This window comes from Rana temporaria, chromosome 13 (genome assembly GCF_905171775.1).
Source record: "Rana temporaria chromosome 13, aRanTem1.1, whole genome shotgun sequence".
In the NCBI taxonomy this organism is placed as follows: domain Eukaryota; kingdom Metazoa; phylum Chordata; class Amphibia; order Anura; family Ranidae; genus Rana; species Rana temporaria.
The window spans coordinates 95,978,660-96,000,530 of record NC_053501.1 but is presented as its reverse complement, the minus strand read 5'-3'; the positions used below and the strand labels follow the sequence as shown (position 1 = coordinate 96,000,530).

General features: G+C 44.2%; 1 protein-coding gene across 1 annotated transcript in view; it reads right to left on the bottom strand.

The window, feature by feature from the left end:
• Nucleotides 1–792: 792 nt before the first annotated feature.
• LOC120920085 (SLAM family member 9-like) overlaps nt 793–21,871 on the bottom strand; it is a 102,997-nt gene continuing 81,918 nt past the window's right edge. The window contains exons 4-6 of the mRNA XM_040331998.1: nt 11,942–12,250; nt 6,279–6,581; nt 793–927 (exon numbers count right to left, since the gene is read on the bottom strand). Coding sequence (XP_040187932.1) covers nt 824–927; nt 6,279–6,581; nt 11,942–12,250 — 716 coding nt within the window. The 3' untranslated portion in view covers nt 793–823. The remainder of the gene's footprint in view (nt 928–6,278; nt 6,582–11,941; nt 12,251–21,871) is intronic.

Sequence of the window (21,871 nt, the reverse complement as noted above, 5' to 3'; positions counted from 1 at the left end):
TCATCGCCCTCATTGTTGGTGTCATTGGAAGGAATGGTCCCCCATCATTGGTATCATCGGGCCTCATTGTTGGTGTCGTTGGAAGGAATGGTCCCCTATCATTGGTATTATTGGACCTCATTGTTGGTGTCATTGGAAGGAATGGTCCCCCAGCATTGGTATCATCGCCCTCATTGTTGGTGTCATTGGAAGGAATGGTCCCCCATCATTGGTATTATTGAGCCTCATTGTTGGTGTCATTGGAAGGAATGGTCCCCCATCATTGGTATCATCGGGCCTCATTGTTGGTGTCATTGGAAGGAATGGTCCCCCATCATTGGTATTATTGGGCCACATTGTTGTGTCATTGGGAGGAACTGTGCCCCTTCGTCTGTGTCAGTGAAAAAAATACTGCCCCAAGGGCCTGACAAAAACAAGCAAAGGGTCGCATTTGGCCCCCTGGCCATAGTTTGGAGACCACTGGATTAGATAAACAAGGCAATGGGGTTAATTTACTAAAACTGGACATTGCAAAAAAAAAAAAAATCTTCAACATTTTCAGTAATTTTTTCATTTTTGTTAGCAAAAAGTTAAAACCCCAGTGGTGATTAAATACCACCAAAAGAAAGCTTTATCTGTCTATTTTTTTTTTATATAAAATTCCATATGGCTACAGTGATACACGAAGCCGCAATTTTTAATTTGAAGTGCGATAGCGCTGAAAGCTGAAAATTGGCCTGGGCAGAAAGGGGGTAAAAGTGCCCTGTACGGAAGTGGTTCATATTTTATTTAGAATTGCATATCCACTATTAGGTGCTAAAAATTATTTTATAAGTACTTACTTTTATTCTGGTTTCCTCCTGTTCAGTAAACACAGAAAAGGCAGAGATAATGACAGAATAATCAGAATGGGTATGTAGATGTACAATTGTATCCAACAGGTTAGATCTGTAATAAGACAAAAAGGATTCTCTGTAGAATTAAACTTGTTATGTACTTAACCAAGAACACAGATATAGACTTAAAGTGTTTGTAAAGTAAAAAATAAAAAATAAAGAAGAAACGTGTTATACTTACCTGCCCTGTGCAATAGTCATCCTTCTCTTTTCAGGTCCCCTGCTGGTGCTTTGGGTCCCTCCCCTTTGCCAAGTGCCATAAGACACAGAGAGTATGGTCCAGTCCTGCCCTGATCCCTTCCCACTGGCTGTGATTGACAACAGCATCTCAGCCAATGAGGAGGGAGATACCTGGGAGAGCCACTGCTCTCATGCACATCGCTGGATCGAGATTGGGCTTAGGTCAGTATTAGGCTGGATTCACACCTATGCAATTGTAATACTTTTTGCAGAATTGCACTACCGAACATGTTCCATAGGAAACCATGTTAAATGGACTGTAGTGCAAATCTGCAAAATGCAAAAAGAGCTAAAAATGCATAGATGTGAATCCAGCCTAAGGGGGGCTGAGCATGGATCTGCACAATGAAGGTTTTTTACCTTCATGCATATAATGCATATGTAACCCCCTGTCATCTGTGTCCATTGGGGGATTTGGGGAGATTTCCCTTCATTTCCTGTCCATGAGCCAAAATAGAAAGTGAGAGGTAAACACTCCAAAGTGGAAGAATCCCCGGGCTGTCACCTGAATTAGTGTCCCCATTTAATGATTTCCCCTCAATCCCTGTTCTGGTGACAACTTAATTATTTTTTTTTACTTTTACTTTTGGTGATAACAAGCTCCAGGACAAATAGAGCAGGTGACTCTACACAGACAGTACTAAAAACCTTGACAGGTGTTCAAATCTTTCTCCACTTTAACCAAAACTAAAAAAAAAAAGTTTTGCCTTTAGTTATACAATAAAGTGGCCCTTCACTCCCCTGAGTTACTAAGATCTAAGGGAGACAGACATTTAGCTGGATTCAGAGACGCCGCCGCAACTTTAAGGCGGCATAGCGTATCGTATTTACGCTACGCCGCCTTAAGTCAGAGAGGCAAGTACTGTATTCACAAAGTACTTGCCTCCTCACTTACGGCGGCGTAGCATAAATAGGGCTGGCGTAAGCGCGCCTTATTCAAATGAGGATGAGGGGGCGTGTTTTATGTTAATGGGGGGTGACCTGACGTGACTGACGTTTTTTACGAACAGTGCATGCGCCGTCCGTGTACATATCCCAGTGTGCATTGCGCCAAAGTACGCCGCAAGGACGTATTGGTTTCGACGTGAACGTAAATTACGTCCAGCCCTATTCACGGACGACTTACGCAAAATTTTCAAATTTCGACGCGGGAACGACGGCCATACTTAACATTAACTACGCCTCCTAGGGGACAGCTTTATCTTTACGCGGCGTATCTCTTACGGAAACGGCGTATCTTTACTGCGACGGGCGCACGTACGTTCGTGAATCGGCGTATCTAGTCATTTACATATTCTACGCCGAACTCAACGGAAGTGCCACCTAGCGACCAGCCTAAAAATTACACTTTAAGATACGACGGCGTAGGAGACTTACGCCGCTCGTATCTTAGCCTAATTTAAGCGTATCTGGTTTCCAGAATACGCCGAAATTAACGCCGGCATAGATTCAGAGTTACAAGGGCGTAACTCTCTATGAATCTGGCTAATTGTTTGTGTGTGGTGAGCATTACATACCATAAGCACATATTAACCGCTTAAGGACCGCCCCACGTACATATACTGTGGCAGGGCGGCCCTTAAGCGCAAAATCACATACCTGTACGTGATCCCTTTTTTTGACTCTGGGGTGTGCGCGCCGCTGGAGCTCAGCTCCCGATGTGATTGGACACAGCGGGAGCCAATCAGTGGATCCAGCGGACCCAATGTCCACCTTAAACCCGGCGATCATTGGGAGAGAGGCAGAACGGCGGTCTGCCTATGTAAACAAGGCAGATCGTCGTCCTGCTAGTAAGAAAGACAGACATTTTTTTGTATTTCTGCTAAGCAGGAACACTGATCGCTGTCTTTCTTTAGTTAAGCCATCCCCCTAACAGTTAGTAAGCAAACCCAGGGAACACATTTAACTCTTTGAACACCCTTTACAGTGACAGTGCATTTTTTTTACCATTGATCACTGTATTGGTGTCCCTGGTCACCAAAGAGTGTCACTTAGTGTCAGATTTGTCCGCTGCAATGTCGCAGTTCCGGTAAAAATCGATGATCGACGCCATTACTAGTAAAAAGAAGGGGATAAAACCTTACGGAGCTCAAGTGGTTATGTAATTCTATTTATGTTTTATCATTTACTGGTATTATGTATGGCCACCATTGACTGTAGTTGAATGTACTGTATGCATCACTGGGTCTCATTTATCAATCTTAAACTATGATGGTTTGGGTTTAGCTGATACCTGATTAAAGTTTTTAAGCCTTTAAAAGATCAATTTTTTTTTACTAATTATATAAAAAAAATATTTTACAGATAAAAGTTTAGAATTGGAGTGCCACTATCTAAGCAAAGGTTTCCTTTCAGACTCTCTCTCTGGTTAAAATTCTACAAATAAACAGGCAGTGAGATGGGAATGAGTCTCTGTAAAAATTTCAGCTTGAACTATGGAGCTCTGTAGACAAACATTTTCTATACAACAGAACAACTAATAATAGATATAATATACGAATCTAGAGCCCCACCTGCTGGGTGTATTTATTAATCTAACATATTCATATGTGATAGTTCATAGTTACCTGGCAAAAAAAAAACAATATTTTTATTATTTCTTCTTTTAAGTCTGAGCATAGAAAGGAAATAAGATAGAATCAGAAACACATCTTTAAAAAAACATAAACAAAAAAACTGTCTCAGAGCAACCAATAAGGTTTCATCCCGCAGTTGTACAACTGTTATATTCCTGTGCAGCAGTGGCGTACTAAGTGGGCGACTGAAGCGAAGACAGCGGGCGTGTTTAAGCAGTGGCACCTCAGCTGTGGCACCAGGAAGAACACACACGGTGATGGAAAGCCTGTAGTGGCTTTGCAAGGGGGGTGCAAGCCGTACCCGAGTGACACCGGGACCCGCAACGATCCACCTTCTCTCGTGGCAGCGGCTCTGATCAGTCTCGGCTGTCTTACACAGCTGAGCAGAGTGAAGCCGCCTCCCCCTCCTCCTTTATGTCTACACAGGGGGAGGGGACCCATCACCCGACCAGTTCTGTCACTGTGAATGTCCCGCACTGATCATCTGGAGGTGCATTATGGGTCTGAAGAGGGGGTCTATACTGTAGGGGGGTCTGTACTGTAGGGGTGGGTCCAGAGGTGCAGGGTGTAGTGTAATGTAAAGGGGTCCAGAGGTACAAGGGCTGTGTAATGTAAAGGGGTTCAGAGGTGTAGGGTGCTGTGTAATGTAAAGGGGTCCAGAGGTGCAGGCGGCTGTGTAATGTAAAGAAGTCCAGAGGTGCAGGGTGCTGTGTAATGTAAAGAGGTCCAGAGGTGTAGGGTGTTGTGTAATGTAAAGGGGTCCAGAGGTGCAGGCGGCTGTGTAATGTAAAGAAGTCCAGAGGTGCAGGGTGTTGTGTAATGTAAAGGGGTCCAGAGGTGCAGGTGGCTGTGTAATGTAAAGGGGTGCAGGGTGCAGTGTAATGTAAAGAGGTCCTTAGGTGCAAGGTGGTGTGTAATGTAAAGGGGTCCAGAGGTACAAGGGCTGTGTAATGTAAAGGGGTCCAGAGGTGTAGGATGCTGTGTAATGTAAAGGGGTCCAGAGGTGCAAGGTGCTGTGTAATGTAAAGAGGTGTAGGGTGCTGTGTAATGTAAAGGTGTCCATGGTGCAGGGTGCAGTGTAATGTAAAGGGGTCCAGAGGTGTAGGGTGCTGTGTGATGTAAAGGGGTCCAGAGGTGTAGGGTGCTGTGTAATGTAAAGGGGTCCTGAGGTGCAGGGTGCTGTGTAATGTAAAGGGGTCCAGAGGTACAAGGGCTGTGTAATGTGAAGGTGTCCAGAGGTGCAAGGTGGTGTGTAATGTAAAGGGGTCCATAGGTGCAGGGTGCAGTGTAATGTAAAGGGGTCCAGAGGTACAAGGGCTGTGTTATGTGAAGGGGTCCAGAGGTGTAGGGTGCTGTGAAATGGAAAGGGGTCCAGAGGTGCAGGCGGCTGTGTAATGTAAAGGGGTCCAGAGGTACAAGGGTTGTTTAATGTAAAGGGATAACGACGTGCAGGGTGTAGTGTAATGTAAAGGGGTCCAGAGGTACAAGGGCTGTGTAATGTAAAGGGGTCCAGAGGTGCAGGGTGCAGTGTAATGTAAAGAGGTCCTTAGGTGCAAGGTGGTGTGTAATGTAAAGGGGTGCAGGGTGCAGTGTAATGTAAAGGGGTCCAGAGGTGTAGGGTGCTGTGTAATGTAAAAGGGTCCAGAGGTGCAGGGGGCTGTGTAATGTAAAGGGGTCCAGAGGTGCAAAATGGCTGATAAGCCATCATGGTGTGCAGTGAACAGATCTTCTAATTATTGTTGTATAGGATGAAGCAGCTGTGTGTGTAATAGTAGACATGTGCATTCGTTTTTGTTAGAATGCATTTTCGTCCGAAAATCTTTTTTTTTCGTTATCGTTTTAACAAACGATAACGAAAGTGCAAGAAATGAAAACCGAAAGATCCGACATAAAAAATGCTTTATTTTCGTTTTCGTTGCGGTAAAAATTCGATATAGAGAGATTCGACATTATAGGGAAAAGATTCAAAATCATAGAGAAAAGATTTGACATTACAGAAAATGGATTTCGATTTATGAGAAAATAGATTTGACATTATAGAGAATAGATTCGTAATTAATACTAGTCATACAACATTAGAATTCTTGTAGGCGGAATATTCGAACGGAAATGTACGATTCGACGTTCCGTCGAATATTCTTTTGACCATTCGACAGAAACCAAAAAGATTCGACGTTCCGGCGAATATTCTTTTGACCATTCGACAGAAACCAAAAAGATTCGACGTTCCGGCGAATATTCTTTTGACCATCCGACAGAAACCAAGTAGTATTGGATTTTCGGACGAAAGCTTTTCCCCAACGAAAAACGAAATAAATCAAAACGATTTTCGGGAGTAACTAAATAAATTTATTTTCCGAACGAAAACGAAACAAAATATTCCAGTCTGCACATGTCTATGTAATAGTGATATATTCTGCCTCCCGAAGTTGTTTACATTTAAATTGGAGGATGTCCAATGAGCTCAATCCTGCCCAGATCCACCCAAGCACACACACATAGAATTTTCATCACAAACCCAGTTTTCCTTAGGGTCCTGTAACTGTTGCAAAAAGTCAGGGAATAGATTTATTATTACCCAATTTACCTCCAGCACTTTTGACGTTCACACTATGATCCAGGCAGAGATTACGTAGAGAAATATTTTTCATGTCAGCCTGGTTGTGTATGATACACAGGACCTCCATCTCCCTGGACTCCGCTTGCAGTGACATCTGGATTGTGTCTCCAGAATTCTTATACAGCTGATAATCAGAGCCTCCATGTCTGTATTTCCAGGTATAGGATAATGACGATTTGTTTGTTGGGACCGAACAACGAAGAGTCACATTGCACCAATCAGGGCTGTCCTTCCTCTCTTCAGCTACTATGGACGGGGTAGGAACAGGTTCTGTAGGAAAGAACACACATTTATGTTAGATGCCTTTTATGTATTATTAACCACTTCAGCCCCTGACCATTTGGCTGGCCAAAGACCAGGCCACATTTTGTGATTTGGCACTGCATCGCTTTAACTGACAATTGCGCGGTCGTGTGTCTCGGCTCCCAAACAAAATTGACGTCCTTTTTTTTCCCACAAATAGAGCTTTCTTTTGGTGGTATTTGATCACCTCTGCGGTTTTTATTTTTTGCGCTATAAACAAAAAGAGCGACAATTTTGAAAAAAAAAAACAATATTTTTAACTTTTTGCTGTAATAAATATCCCCCCAAAAATATATAATTTTATTTTGCTCAGTTTAGGCATTACACAGCACCCTACACCTCTGGACCCCTTTACATTACACTGCACCTAAACTTTAAACTGTAGTTTCTAAATAGTGTTATAAATATTGTAAATTTTTAAATGGTAACTCCACTTTTGTTGAAAAAAAAAAAAAACTCTCTGGAATGTACATTGTAGGGATTTTAACTAATTTTGTTACATAGTCCTTCCTTTTATAGCTGTTTGTTTCTATTTCCATATACAAAGTGAATCTGTATGGGAGTGTTTTTATGATTATGTATCAATCAGCTGCTGCACTTGCAGGGTTCTGATGAGGAAAGTGGCAGGGTCTACATCCAATTAGATGTGATTTTCCTTTTGGAGTATCTCGCCAAAAATGAAATTTTTTGTTGCAGGGGATGCTAAAAATCTGACTTGTATCATAGTGCAGACTTCTGGGAAACTCAGTGAGCCAATCACACAAGCAGGAAATTATATTTTTTGGGGGGGGGGGGGGTTGCGTTTTCTACACGCCTACAGTTAGCCATATTGCACTGGATTTTACAAAAAATTACAGCGCTGCAGATTGAAAAGGAAAGGTAATTTTTAACATTCAATTACAATATGATTTATGTAGAAATTGTATACGCTATATTATTTTTTATATTTGCTATTTTTTTACCCTTTAACCACTTGCTTACTGGGCACTTATACCCCCTTCCTGCCCAGGCCAATATTCTCACCCTTTGAATGACAATTTGCGTGGTCATGCAACACTGTAGAGCTTTCTTTTGGTGGTATTTAATCACCACTGGGGTTTTTATGTTTTTCTAAACAAAAACAAGTCCGAAAATTTAGAAAAAATATAGTTTTAAAATTTTAAAATGTTCTCCTCCATAGGCGGCATGGAGAGGTAGCACTAAAAGGCGGCACTGATAGGTGCGGCACTAATGGGCACTGATGAGGCGGCACTGGTGGCACTGATCGGGAGGCACTCATGAGGATGCACGGATGGGTGACACTGATGGGCACTGATAGGCGGCATGGAGAGGTGGCACTGATAGGCGGCACTGATGGACACAGATAAGCACTAATTGTGTGCGAAACGCGTCGGCTGTCCCCTTATGTGACTGTATTTTTGGATGTACATGTCTTACTTTTATTAATAAAGACAACTTCTTCAAGTTTATCTGGAGTGCGGCTGTCCATCGATTTCCATGTTTTCCATGATGGGCACTGATAGGCGGCACTGGTAGGCACTGATGAGGCACTGGTGGGTACCGATTGGCAACACTGATGGGCAATAATATGTGGCACTGGTGGGCACTGATAGGTGGCACTGGTGGACACTGATTAGCAGCATTGATGGGCACTGATTTGTAGCACTGGTGATCACTAAGGGGACCGATGTCCCTCTAACACAGTGGTTCTCAATCTTTCTAATGCTGTGACCCCTTGATAAAATGTACCAAGTTGTGGGTACCCCTAACAAGTACAAGACAAGTAATTTTGCGCCCCTAATCCACAGACATTTAGAACTCCCTGAGTCCCTTCCACTCGTGCTGTATTAAAACCCCTTATGGTACATTTTTGGATGTACTACTCTCTCTTTGTTCTCCTTTCTTTCCCTTTTATCTCTCTATTCTAATTTCTTGTTTTTTTCCCCATCCCTCTCTCTAGTCGTCTTTCTTTTTCTTTCTCTCCCTTTTTCTTTGTCCCTCCCCCTTTTTTCCTCTCCCTTTTATGTCTTCTCTCTTATTTTTTTCCTTCTCTTACTCCTTGGTGGGGGGAATGGGATGAGTGTCAGTGCTGGCAGGGAGTTTGGATATTCAGATGGGAGGTGAAGATGACAGGTAAGGGCCACAGTACCCCTCACCTGGAGCTTCTATAATTTGGCCTGTCAGAGATCAGGAACTTGTCACTCTCCACCTCCTCCCTGTAGGTCCAGGCCAGTCCCAGGGGCAGGAGCAGCAAGAGGTAGGTTAGGCACAGGCAGATCCTCTGGGCACCTCTCTCACACATTGGCTCCTGCACTGTTCCTGCCTGCTGGGTGAAGTCCTGCGCTGAACGTGCTACAGGGGGTGCTTGGGAGGCCGCTGGGCTGACCTGTCTGGGTTCGGGGCATCGCTGAGTTGGACGGCAGAGGAGGATCAGCCAGTGTATTAGGCTGGAGGTAGAGGGGTGCTGACAAACTGGCCCGACACCCCTAAGCAGCGCCGGTGTTCTGTCAAAATAGCTAATTCATAAAGATCTCCAATGACATCACTTCCGGTTACTGTAAACCAGGGGTAGGCAACCTGGGGCTCTCTAACTGTTGCAGAGCTACAAGTCTCATCATACCTCTGGGAGTGATTGTAACTGCCAGCCTTGCAATGCTTCATTAATTGGACATTTTTCGATGACTTGCCGTTTTGACACAACACCGGCAAGCGTGTAGACTCCGGTATAGACCTGTTTTGACACAACAGCAGGTAACGAGGTGGAAGTTGTCTCCACCGCGGAGGTGGCCATTTTGTTGGTTAGTATCAGAGCGGACTAACAATATCCGCTCATAATACCATGTAACGAAGAGTATGCGGTTGCAGGTGTTGTGTCAAAACAGCAAGACGTCCGAATCTCCAATACAGTGACGTAACTGGAGATCTTGATGGATTGGCTATTTTGACGGAACACCAGCCTGACATCTCCCCAATGTGTGGCACTTAGGGTGGACCGCTCCCCATTGGTACACCACTGGTGACAGCCAACCCCCTGATGGCCTACAAGAAGAAGATGATAGAACAGACTTGCACAAGGAGAGCAGTGTGGGAGAACAGGACAAAGCTGAATCTGCTGGGCTGGTAAGTATATTTAAGGCCTCGTACACATGATAGGTTAACCAGAGGACAACGGTCTGATTGACCGGTCCAAACCGATCGTGTGTGGGCCCCATAGGTTAAAAGAAAAACAACTTGCTTTAAATTTAACCTATGGATTCCTAACCGATGGGAAAAAAACGATCGTTAGTAGGCACAACCATCAGTTAAAAATCCACGCATGCTTTTCTTGTAAAAAAAAAAAAATCCACGCATGCTCAGAATCAAGTCGACGCATGCTTGGAAGCATTGAACTTAGTTTTTTTCAGCACGTCGTTGTAATTTACGTCACCGCATTCTGACACGATCGTTTTTTTAACCGATGGTGTGTAGGCACGACGGACCATCAGTCAGCTTCATCGGTTAACCTATGGCAACGGTCCATCAGACCGTTCTCATCGGATGGACTGATCGTGTGTACGCGGCTTAATGCCGCGTACACAGGGTTGTTTTTCGGCATGAAAAAAAATAAGACATTTTTCAGCATGTCCAAAAAATGAAGTTTTTACAACTTCATCATTAAAAACGATGTTGCCCACACACACCATCGTTTTTTAAAAATGATGAACAAAGCGCGGTGACGTACAACACGTATGACAGCACTCTGAAGGGGAAGTTCTATTCGCCTTTGGGCTGCTTTTAGCTGATTCCTTGTTAGTAAAAGACGATTCGCGCTTTTTTTGTCTGTTACAGCGTGATGAATGTGCTTACTCCATTACAAATGGTAGTTTTACCTGAACGAGCGCTCCCGTCTCATAACTTGCTTCTGGGCATGCGCGGGTTTAAAACGTTGTTTTAGCCCACACACCATCATTTTTTACAACCCGAAAAACGACATTTTAAAAAACGACATTAAAAAATGCAGCATGTTTGAATTTTTTTTTTGTTGTTTTTCAGAAGCCGAAAAACGATGTGAAGCCCACACACCATCATTTTAAATGACGTTTTTAAAAATGTCATTTTTTTTTATGCCGAAAAACTACCGTGTGTACGCGGCATTACAGTACCATATGTAGACAGCTCAGGATTTTTTTTTTTCAAACTTCCCATTAAATAAGTATAGTTAAACAAAAATGTAAATATATGCAATGTAGAACATTTGTTCCCCAAAATATGTAGAGGTTTTGCAAGCTGAACTTTTTTAGACTAATGTTAAGACATACATGTCTAGCATCAACCACAATGCAGACAACCAAAAGCATAGCATAAAAACCGGAAGCTTGTTTCACTGGCAGTAGGTTGAGAGAAAGGACAATATTAAAAATGAATATAATATGTCAAAACAAATACCGTATTTATCGGCGTATACCGCGCACTTTTTTGCCCTGAAATTCAGGGCAAAATCGTGGGTGCGCGATATACGCCGATACCCGCTTCCCGCGCCGAGTTTGAATTACTGCGCCGGCATATACCGAGCGCATTACCGTCGTGTATAGTCGGACAGGCTCTGCTTCTCTCGCAGTTACGTCCTGGATGTACAGGACGCACAGGACGTGACCGCGAGAGGAGCCGAGCCTGCCCGACTATACACAAGTGTACTGCGCTATGTTATATGGTATAACGACGCCGGACCCGACGAGGAGGACACCACCGAAGCCGCAGACGGACGCCGGACCCGACAAGGCGCCGATAGACGCCGCGCAAGACACAAAAAACTGTAAGTACTAAAATCTTTTTTTTACAGGAATTGCGGGTCCACTTTAGGGGTGCGCGCTATACGCCGGAGCGCGCAATACCCCGATAAATACGGTATGTTTTACTTGTACTAAGAATGTTGCCCATTACAATAATTTAGTAAAAATGACCCATGCGCACTGAAATTTCAAGAAATATAATTAAAAAACGAATTTAAAAATATTTAAAATTAAACGAAAGAAAAATAAATAAAAACATCAATACATACTGTAGATGTTTACCATAAATAAAAAAAAAACAATAGCACAAAATGTAAAGAATACAAATAATTTTCAGGACACATTGGTTCCTGAGAATTTGTCCATCTTCCTATAGGGTAATGGGTAAATAATACACAGACTAAATGGGGCTATCTTATATACTTGTGGCCTTACTAAATAGATGTGAGCTTTTAAATACATTGATGATGTTAACATCTGTGTTCTCCACAAAGAGATTGGAAATCAATGATAACATTTCAGCCAGTTAAACAAAAGAATACTCAGGTGATCACTTACCATACACAGTGAGGTTGTAGACTTTCTGATAGTTTGCGTTGTTGGTAAAAATTATAGTTGCAGTATACAGTCCACTGTCCTCCAGTCTCAGATGTCCAATCCTCAGCACTTTCCCATCATTCAGGATCTCCAGTCTTCCTCTAAACTTTTCATCTATACCAATAATCTGATTATTTGTGTAAGTCACCAATAGGGTTGTTTTGAAGTTCCAGCTTACTAGACGTACAGGATCTGATGGACCTCCACTCAGTGACATTGGGATGGATTGGTTTATAAGACCATTCAGTATGACAGGGACATCCTCTCCTCCTGTATACACAAAAAGGGTAGAAGTGTAAAGGTGACCATTCTATCCTGGATCTTGGATGGTAGATGATAACAGGCTTTACTAATTAAAACTAGAAAATGTAAAAAGTAAATTCCCTGCCATAACCCATGAGTGTAAGAACCATTGGCTGTGACCCCTTAGGGATTTCCCCTCACTTCCTGCTCTTGAAACAACAGTGAAGGCAAGATTAAATCTACTTAATGCAAGTGTAAATTTCAGATGTCCCCCTTTACCCATCACTTTCTATACTGTTACCTGAAAGTAAGGGGAAAGCTCCCCAAAGGGGACACATGTAGGCAGGCTTGGTGCTGCACAGGCGGTCAAGCCATATATTTCACCTTTATTGCCACAAAACGGCTATATGCCGCGGCATGACCACCTGGGCATAGATTATCTGGCATCTGTTCCATGTGTTATTGTGCTTTTTTGTTTTTTGTCCATGTCCATTGTGGTGTGTGTTGCCCTATCCATTGGCTATTTAGCACATTTTGTGCTTATCAATTTACCTCCAATGGAGGATGTCACAAGAATTTTATATTGTATATATATTTTTTAAATGCAAGAAATGTTGGTACCTGGATTGGACTTGTTTTTAGGTTTTTATAATCCATGGTACAGCAGAGCTCAAACTGGGAGAAGGAGAAACAGCACAAAGTGCCAATCACTACAGGGTGCATGAGCTAGTGGGAGTAACCGCTACATTAGGCAGGAGGAGCAGATATTTAACACCTTCACGCCGACCAAGCACAAATCAGCACAAATCACCCCGGTAGCGTTTTTTAGAGCAAACAGACGGCTTTCTTGTGCCAACCACCGATGTGGCTAAAAGCCTCCCACCTTCCTTGCCCGGGCTCTCCCGTCCCACCAGAAGGCACGAGCGACCAGCCGGCACGTCCGCCAGCTGGCCAGAGACCTGAACGAAGCCAGAACCGGCTTTGATTGGGTCTCGATTCTAGTAACCTGGAAGCCATTACATGACCTCACTTTCGGTTTACAGAAGACTTAAAAGGTGCCAAATTTAAAAAAATGACAGCATTCAAAACTGCCAAACTTGCCTGTAAATGCTTTTAAGTGCAAAGAAGGGATTTGGGGTCTTATAGACCTCAGATTCCTCCATAAAGAGTACCCGTCACTGACTATTTGTCACGGTCTGGGGTCAGGCTCAGAGGCCAGTAGCTATAGCAGCTGAGCAGGTCACCCTGGCTGATGACACGGGGTCACCTGAGGTGCGGAATCTAAGCGCTAACCGGTATTCACCAGAGCTCCTGAAGGTGGAGATGGATTTTGCTGCGTGTTAGCGCCAGGTCGCGGTCCTCAGGATTGCCCCACCAGGAGGTGAGAAAGCCGGGGTACAATAGCAGATAAGCAGGTAAGGATCAAACAGAAGCGTGGTCGGTAAACAAGCCAAAAGGTCAGTAATGAGTATTTGTAGATTGGGATCAGGCAGAAGCGTAGTCGATAACAAGCCAAGGGTCGATAACGAGTATTTGTAGGTTGGGATCAGGCAGAAGCGTAGTCGATAACAAGCCAAGGGTCGATAACGAGCAGTAGCAAATATGGACGGCAGCAGAGAAGACAGGAGCGAGATACAGGCTGGAGATAGCACAATATTCTGGCAAGGAGGAAGTGCAGAGACATGGCTTATATCAGGAAGTTGGTGGGAGGAGCAAGGGGTTCAAGGTTCAAGACAATCAAGACACAAGGCAGGAATGTTCAATGGATCAGATGGGTTTGTCCAGCAGATCAGACAGGGAGCTATCCAGCATCCCAGATAGCTCAGTGAGAAGTTTCACTGCCAGACACAGCTGAGGTCCCAGGTTCGAATCCAGGTCCTGACAGTACTCCCCTCCTCCCAGGACGTCCACTGGACGTCTTAGGGCCAGGTTTCTGAGGGAACCTCTGGTGAAATTCCCTTGTTAATCTAGGGGCATGGACATTCTTTGCAGGCTCCCAAGAATTTTCTTCTGGCCCATAGCCTTCCCATTGAACCAAATATTGCAGTTTGTTCCTAGAGATCCTGGAGTCAAGAATTTTTTCCACTACAAATTCTTCTTCACCCTGTACCTCAACCAGGGGAGGGCTGGCAGCCTTAAGCCTGGGGGGCAAGTCGAGTCGGGTGGCCCATTGTGCCACGAATCATCTCACCATCCATGCCCTCCGGGTTTTATAACGGATATTGATGTTATGAAGCAAGACAAATATGACACAGCAATGACAGCATGACCCTGATCTTGGTAAATAGCCGATGACACTGCTCTTTACCCATGTGATTGGCTGTGTCCAATAACAGCCAATCACATGTAAATGACAGCCTGTGAGGAGCGCCGATTAGGGGCATCTCCTCACAGGGGACACCGTACAAATAATTAGGGCATTGATTACAGTGCAGCCCCAACAGTGCCCAGCAAATGACACCAATCTGTTCTGCTTTTTAGTGCCACCCATTAATGCCCATCATTGCTACCCATCAGTACCGCCTATCTGTGCCCCCCATCAGTGAACTTCAGTGAAGGAGAAAAATGACTTACAGTGCCCTGAAAAAGTATTTATACCCCTTGAAATTTCCCACATTTTGTCATGTTACAACCAGAAAAATAAATGTATTTTATTAGGATTTTATGAATACTTTTTCAAGGCACTGTATTTACAAAAAAAAAAAACATACATTTTTTTTATTTTTTCCATGTTTTAGCAAAAAATAAAAAACCCCAATTGTTATTAAATACCACCAAAACGAAAACTCCATTTGTGTGAAAAAAAAGAACAATGTAATATGGTACAGTGTTGCTTGACTGCGCAATTGTCATTCGGAGCCCAGGTTCACACTGACATCGGGAATGAAATCGTGTGAGTTGAAGCTGAATTGAACGATTTCATACTCGCATTTCAGTCCCGACTTTGGAGTGCGATTTCAGAGACATCTGTGCGGGTTCCTGTACAAATCTCTATTGAAATCGCTCCCCGAAGTTGCCAAAAGTAGTACAGAAACTACTTTTGGGAATCGGTGCACCACCACAAATGGAATCGATGCAACGTTGCATCGATTCGAATGGTGCCATCGCTGGCAATTGTCACCGTTTTGGCATGCGATTTGACATGTCAGATTGCATGCCAAATCGCTCCAATGTGAACCTGGGCTTAGTGTAAGGGCTCTTTCACACGGAGCGGACCGCTTCTGTGTTCGCTCCGTGTGTCCGCCAAAGCTCAGCGGGGATCCCCGCTGAGCTGTCGGCGGATAGGGCGGTCCCCACACACTGTGCAGAGACCGCCCGGTCTCTGCTCCGCTCTCCCCTATGGGGGATCAGATGCAGACGGACCGTCTGTCCGTCTGCATCCGGTCCGTTCCGCCGAATGGAAGAAAAAGTGTTTCTTCCATTCGGAAAAGCGGATCCCGACTGACGCGGACGCTAGCGGATGCTCCATCCGCTAACGGACGCGTTCCCATAGGGATTCATTACAAGTCCGTTAACAGACTTGTAATGAACGGACGAACGGTCCGCTGGTGTGAAAGGACCCTAAGAGAACTGAAAATTGTACTGGGCAGGAAGGGAGTGAAAGTGCCTGGCAGGCAAGAGGTTAAATGATAAGGCTCAAGGGAGAGAGGAGTAGGAAAAGAGGGGGGAGGGGAGAGGCTGGTTACAGCTCACCCACTTGCACAGTCCTAGCAGGAGGCTCACTGTCACTGGCTCACTCAGCTTCTTCATGTTTAGAATATGATGACACTGTGGCTGCCGACTTCAAAGTTTCCCACCGGAATTTCTGCTTCACAGAAGACATGGTCTGCATCGAGTGTGTCGGTGTGGGCAGGCATAGGGAGAGAGGGGCGGGAGGAGACAGTGCTGATCGTTCTCCCATTAGTGGAGACTGAGGAGGGGGAGGGATGTACTCTGCAAGACGGAATACACTCACACTCACTGAGCCCTGTGCAGCTAACATTCTTGTCACAGGACACAGCACAGCTGCAGCACAGGCTGGATGGAGTGTGATCTTTCACTGCAATTCGGCCGCTAATTCACGATCCAGGGCCAGTGCAGGCTCTCTCTCAGACTCACTGATATTTCTCTGCAGGCAGCCCCAGCCAGCCCACGAGTCACAGATGTACGGCGCTCGTGCCTTAACTCTCCCCTGACGTGCCACATGACCTAAACTTCCTACAACTCCCACAATGCAGCACGGCAGCAGCCAGCCAATCGGCGGCCGCCGCTGACGATTTTTAGCAAAAAAAAAAAAACAGCGCTGCGGCCCTTTTTAAACATAATGTGAGCGGCCTGGGGGGCAATGTCCTCTTTTCCACCTGGGCCAGTCCGCCCCTGACCTCAACAGGTGGAGGAGGAGGATGAATTCTTCCAGAAAAGGCATTTTCATGAAAATGTTTGAGTAGTGATATATGAAAAACAGGGTGAATCTTCATATTGTCAGGAAGTTTTAGGCGAAAAGTGACAGGGTTGATTTGAGCAGAAATCTCAAAAGGTCCAATAAACTTTTGACCCAACTTAGCACATGGAACCTGAACCTTTAAATTTTTGGTAGATAACCAAACCTTGTCACCTACCTGAAAGGTGGGAATAGACCTACGGTGTCTGTCAGCAGCCTTCTTGTAATATTCCTGCGCCTCCTTCAATGTATCGGTCAATTTCTCCTGGATCTCATGTAATGAAGTTAGTCTGTTGGTAACAGCAGGAATTGAAGTTGGGATAGGGAGATCAGGAATAAAAACTGGATGATACCCGGTGTTTAGGAAAAAAGGGCTTTGGGAAGTGGAGCTATGTTTAGAATTATTATAAGCAAACTCAGCCGTAGGAAGGTAGTCCACCCAGTCGTCCTGGAGATAACTCACGAAACATCGAAGGTATTGCTCCAGAGTTTGATTGGTCCTCTCGGTTTGACCATTAGACTGTGGATGAAAAGCTGAGGACAGATTAATTGTTACACCCAAAGCTGAGCAAAAACTTTTCCAAAATTTTGAGGTAAACTGTACCCCTCTGTCAGACACCACATCATCAGGAATTCCATGAAGTTTAAAAACTTCTCTAACCATTACCTCAGCAGTATGTTCGGCAGAGGGTACCCCCTTCACTGGAATAAAATGAGCCATCTTAGTGAGACGGTCAACGACTACTAGAATGGTGGTCATTCCTTTCGAAAGAGGAAGGTCAACCACAAAGTCCATAGAAATTGACCCCCATGGTCTTGATGGAACAGGCAGTGGTAGAAGTAACCCCAGAGAAGAAGATCGGGGTGTCTTATTGCGAGCACAGGTTAGACATGAAGCCACATATCTCTTTACATCTTTCTTGTACCCAGGCCACCAAAAGGAACGTGATAAGAGTTCTTCTGTCTTAGAAACCCCAAAATGACCAGCAAGTTTAGAGTCGTGTACCAACCTGAGGGCTTCTACCCGAACTGATTCAGGTACATAGAGGCAATGTGATTGAGTCCAAAAACCATTGTTGTACTTGAGGTTAATGTCTTTAGGAGGATTATTAAGAAGTTGGTCATTCTCATACCCCTCCTTGAGGAGATTAAGAAATGTCTTTGAACTTGTGGCCCCTAGAAAGTTCTTTTGAGGCAGGATTGTACATTCAGAGTTTCTTTCCTGGAGGGGCCCAGGCAACATCCGTGATAGGGCATCAGCCTTACCATTCCTTGACCCTGGGCGGTACGAGATAACAAAATTGAACCTAGAGAAGAAAAGGGTCCAACGTGCTTGTCTAGATGACAACCTTTTAGCAGACCTAATAAATTCTAAATTTCTATGATCGGTGAGAACGGTTACAGGATGCTTAGCCCCTTCCAACAGATGCCTCCACTCAGAAAATGCTTCCTTAATTGCCAGCAGCTCCTTGTTTCCAATGTCATAATTCCTCTCGGCAGGAGACATCAGTCGAGAGAAATAAGCGCAAGGATGAAGCTGCATTTTTTCTCCAATTCGCTGAGAAAGGATAGCTCCCACAGCAGAATTAGAAGCATCAACTTCTACGATGAAAGGTAGTTCTGGATCTGGATGTACCAGGATTGGCGCAGAAGTGAAGAGAGTTTTAAGTTTATTAAAGGCAGTCTGTGCCTCAGGTGACCACAAAAGGGGCATCCCTTTCTTTGTCAGCTGTGTAATTGGAGCAATTACCTTGGAGAAATTCCTTATAAATCTTCTGTAAAAGTTGGCAAATCCAACAAATCGCTGTATCTCCTTAACAGTTCTAGGGACAGGCCAATCCACCACTGCTTTGATCTTATCAGGATCCATGCTTACCCCTTCAGAAGAGATTATGTATCCCAAGAACTGGATCTGAGTTTGTTCAAACTCGCACTTTTCTAGTTTGATGTAAAGTTTATTCCGCCTTAATCTCTCGAAAACAATACAGACATGTTTGCGGTGTTCTTCCAAAGTATCAGAGAAAATGAGAATGTCATCCAAGTATGCTATTACAAACTGATCAAGCAAATCTCGAAAAACATCATTAATAAAATGTTGAAAAGTTGCGGGAGCATTGCAAAGCCCAAAGGGCATGACCAAAGACTCAAAATGTCCATATCTGGTTCTGAAAGCAGTTTTATATTCATCCCCGGGACGAATGCGGACAAGGTTGTATGCCCCCCGTAAATCTAATTTGGTAAAGAGTTTGGCGGAGCGGAGTCTCTCAAGCATTTCTGGAATGAGCGGGAGTGGATAGCGATTCTAAATTGTGATCCTATTTAAATCTCTGTAGTCAATACACGGACGCAGGGTGGAGTCCTTCTTTACCACAAAGAATAAGGCTGCCCCAGCAGGAGAGGTTGAGTGTCTGATAAAACCCTTCTCTAGATTCTCATTAATCCACTCTTTAAGCACCTTCAGTTCAGTTTCTGATAAAGAATAAAGGCGCCCAAATGGTATTTCTGCCCCTGGAAGCAATTCAATGGGACAATCATAAGAGCGATGAGGAGGCAGCTGATCTGCACCCTTTTTATCACAAACGTCCCGAAACTCAAGATATTGTGGAGGTAGCTTGTCGTATGACTTAATGGTTGCCAAAGCTGCTTGTAAATCCTGGGTTGGTGAAGGGCTTATTTGATAAGATTCTTTGCAATGTCTTTTGCAGTGGTCAGATGTAAAGCTTAAAGAACGTGTCTCCCAGTTGATGGAGGGATTATGGATAGAGAACCAAGGAATGCCTAGGATAATAGGGAATTTGGGTGATGTGATCAGCTCAAAGCTGATGGTCTCCTGATGGTCAGTCTCAATTAAGAGCTTCAGTGGGATGGTCTCGTGGGTAACTGGTCCTGAAGACAAAGGTGAGCCATCCACAGTTTCCATATTAATAGGGGCGAGTTTATTTCTTATTAGAATGTTATTACTTTGGGCAAATTCTATGTCCATGAAGTTTCCCCCGGCCCCTGAGTCCAGCATAGCAGAGCAAGGTATTTCATTGCTTTCAACGATAAGCCTTATTGGGATAACAAAATGAGTTGATACGGAATTAACTTTATTTGCTTCCTGAATCAAAGGTGAGACGGACTGAGAAATTAAGTTTATTTGTTCAGATACTGTTACATCCGTTGCTGCAATTGTTCTTTTAAATTTATTGGGACAATTAACTGCATAATGTCCGGAGTCTCCACAATACAGACATAAGTTCTCTGAACGTCGTCTATCTTTCTCCTGAGTAGTAATAGACCTTTTAATAGCATCCACCTGCATAGGTTCAGGAGCGTCAGAATCAGGAAAAACTCTTGGACCCTTAGGCGAATACTGAGTAGTAGAAAAACGCATGCCACCATTACTGCCTAAGATTCCCAGTCTCTCCTTTCTCCTTTCAGTAAGTCTCTGATCAATTCGAATACATAATTTAATGAAAGCCTCAAGGTCGTCAGGACTTTCTACTCTGGCAAGCTCATCTTTTACTTGTTCTGAGAGTCCTTGACGGAACTGACTCTTTTGTGCTGCTGGATTCCAATTGGTATCTGAGATCCAGCGTCGAAATTCAGTTGTGTACTCTGCAACAGAGCGTCTACCCTGCCGTAAATTGTGCAATTTAGCCTCAGCAGTAGCGCAGCGGTTAGGATCATCAAAAACTTGGTTCATCGCAGTCACAAAAGAATTGAAATCATCCAGGACGACATCATCTTTCTCCACATAAGGGGAGGCCCAGGCTAAAGCTTCCTCAGTCAGGAGGTTGATAATAAACAGCACCTTTTTCCTTTCAGAAGTAAATGCAGCAGGTTGCATCTGAAAGTATATACGACATTGATTAAGGAACCCTCTATAATTGCGGCGGTCTCCGTTAAACTTAAGTGGTAGGGGCATTCGTGCATTAGAATCTACAGCAGCAGTATCTCGGGCACGAAAATCACGCAATTGTTTATTCAGATCAAGGATTTCCTCCTGTAGCGCTTTCAGTTCAATTTGTAACTCTGAAATCTTTTCCTGGGAGTTAACAGCATACGTCTGCAACTCACCGATTTGCATTCTGAGAGGGGCTACTGCAGCTGCTACAACGGCCTCCATGTTTTGGGCCAGAATATTCTGTCACGGTCTGGGGTCAGGCTCAGAGGCCAGTAGCTATAGCAGCTGAGCAGGTCACCCTGGCTGATGACACGGGGTCACCTGAGGTGCGGAATCTAAGCGCTAACCGGTATTCACCAGAGCTCCTGAAGGTGGAGATGGATTTTGCTGCGTGTTAGCGCCAGGTCGCGGTCCTCAGGATTGCCCCACCAGGAGGTGAGAAAGCCGGGGTACAATAGCAGATAAGCAGGTAAGGATCAAACAGAAGCGTGGTCGGTAAACAAGCCAAAAGGTCGGTAATGAGTATTTGTAGATTGGGATCAGGCAGAAGCGTAGTCGATAACAAGCCAAGGGTCGATAACGAGTATTTGTAGGTTGGGATCAGGCAGAAGCGTAGTCGATAACAAGCCAAGGGTCGATAACGAGCAGTAGCAAATATGGACGGCAGCAGAGAAGACAGGAGCGAGATACAGGCTGGAGATAGCACAATATTCTGGCAAGGAGGAAGTGCAGAGACATGGCTTATATCAGGAAGTTGGTGGGAGGAGCAAGGGGTTCAAGGTTCAAGACAATCAAGACACAAGGCAGGAATGTTCAATGGATCAGATGGGTTTGTCCAGCAGATCAGACAGGGAGCTATCCAGCATCCCAGATAGCTCAGTGAGAAGTTTCACTGCCAGACACAGCTGAGGTCCCAGGTTCGAATCCAGGTCCTGACACTATTACTGTCACAAGGGATGTTTACATTCCTCCTAACAGCAATAAAAGTTATCTGTGTAAAAATAAGAAAAAATGTATAAAAATTTAAAGCACCCGTCCCTCCGTACACATACGTAAGTCACGCCAGAAAATGTAAACAGTGTTCAAACCACACATGTGAGGTATGGCCACAATCGTTAGAGTGAGAGCAATTATTCTAGCACAATACCTCCTCTGTAACTCTAGACTAGTAACTAGTGTTGAGCGGAATACGCCATATTCGATTTCACGATATATCACGAATATATAGGCGAATATTCGTGAAATATTCGCTAAAATCGAATATTCGTGATATTTTATCAAAACATTTTTTGGGCGAAATTTCGCTAATGCGAATGCGAAATTGATTGCGAAATTCTGA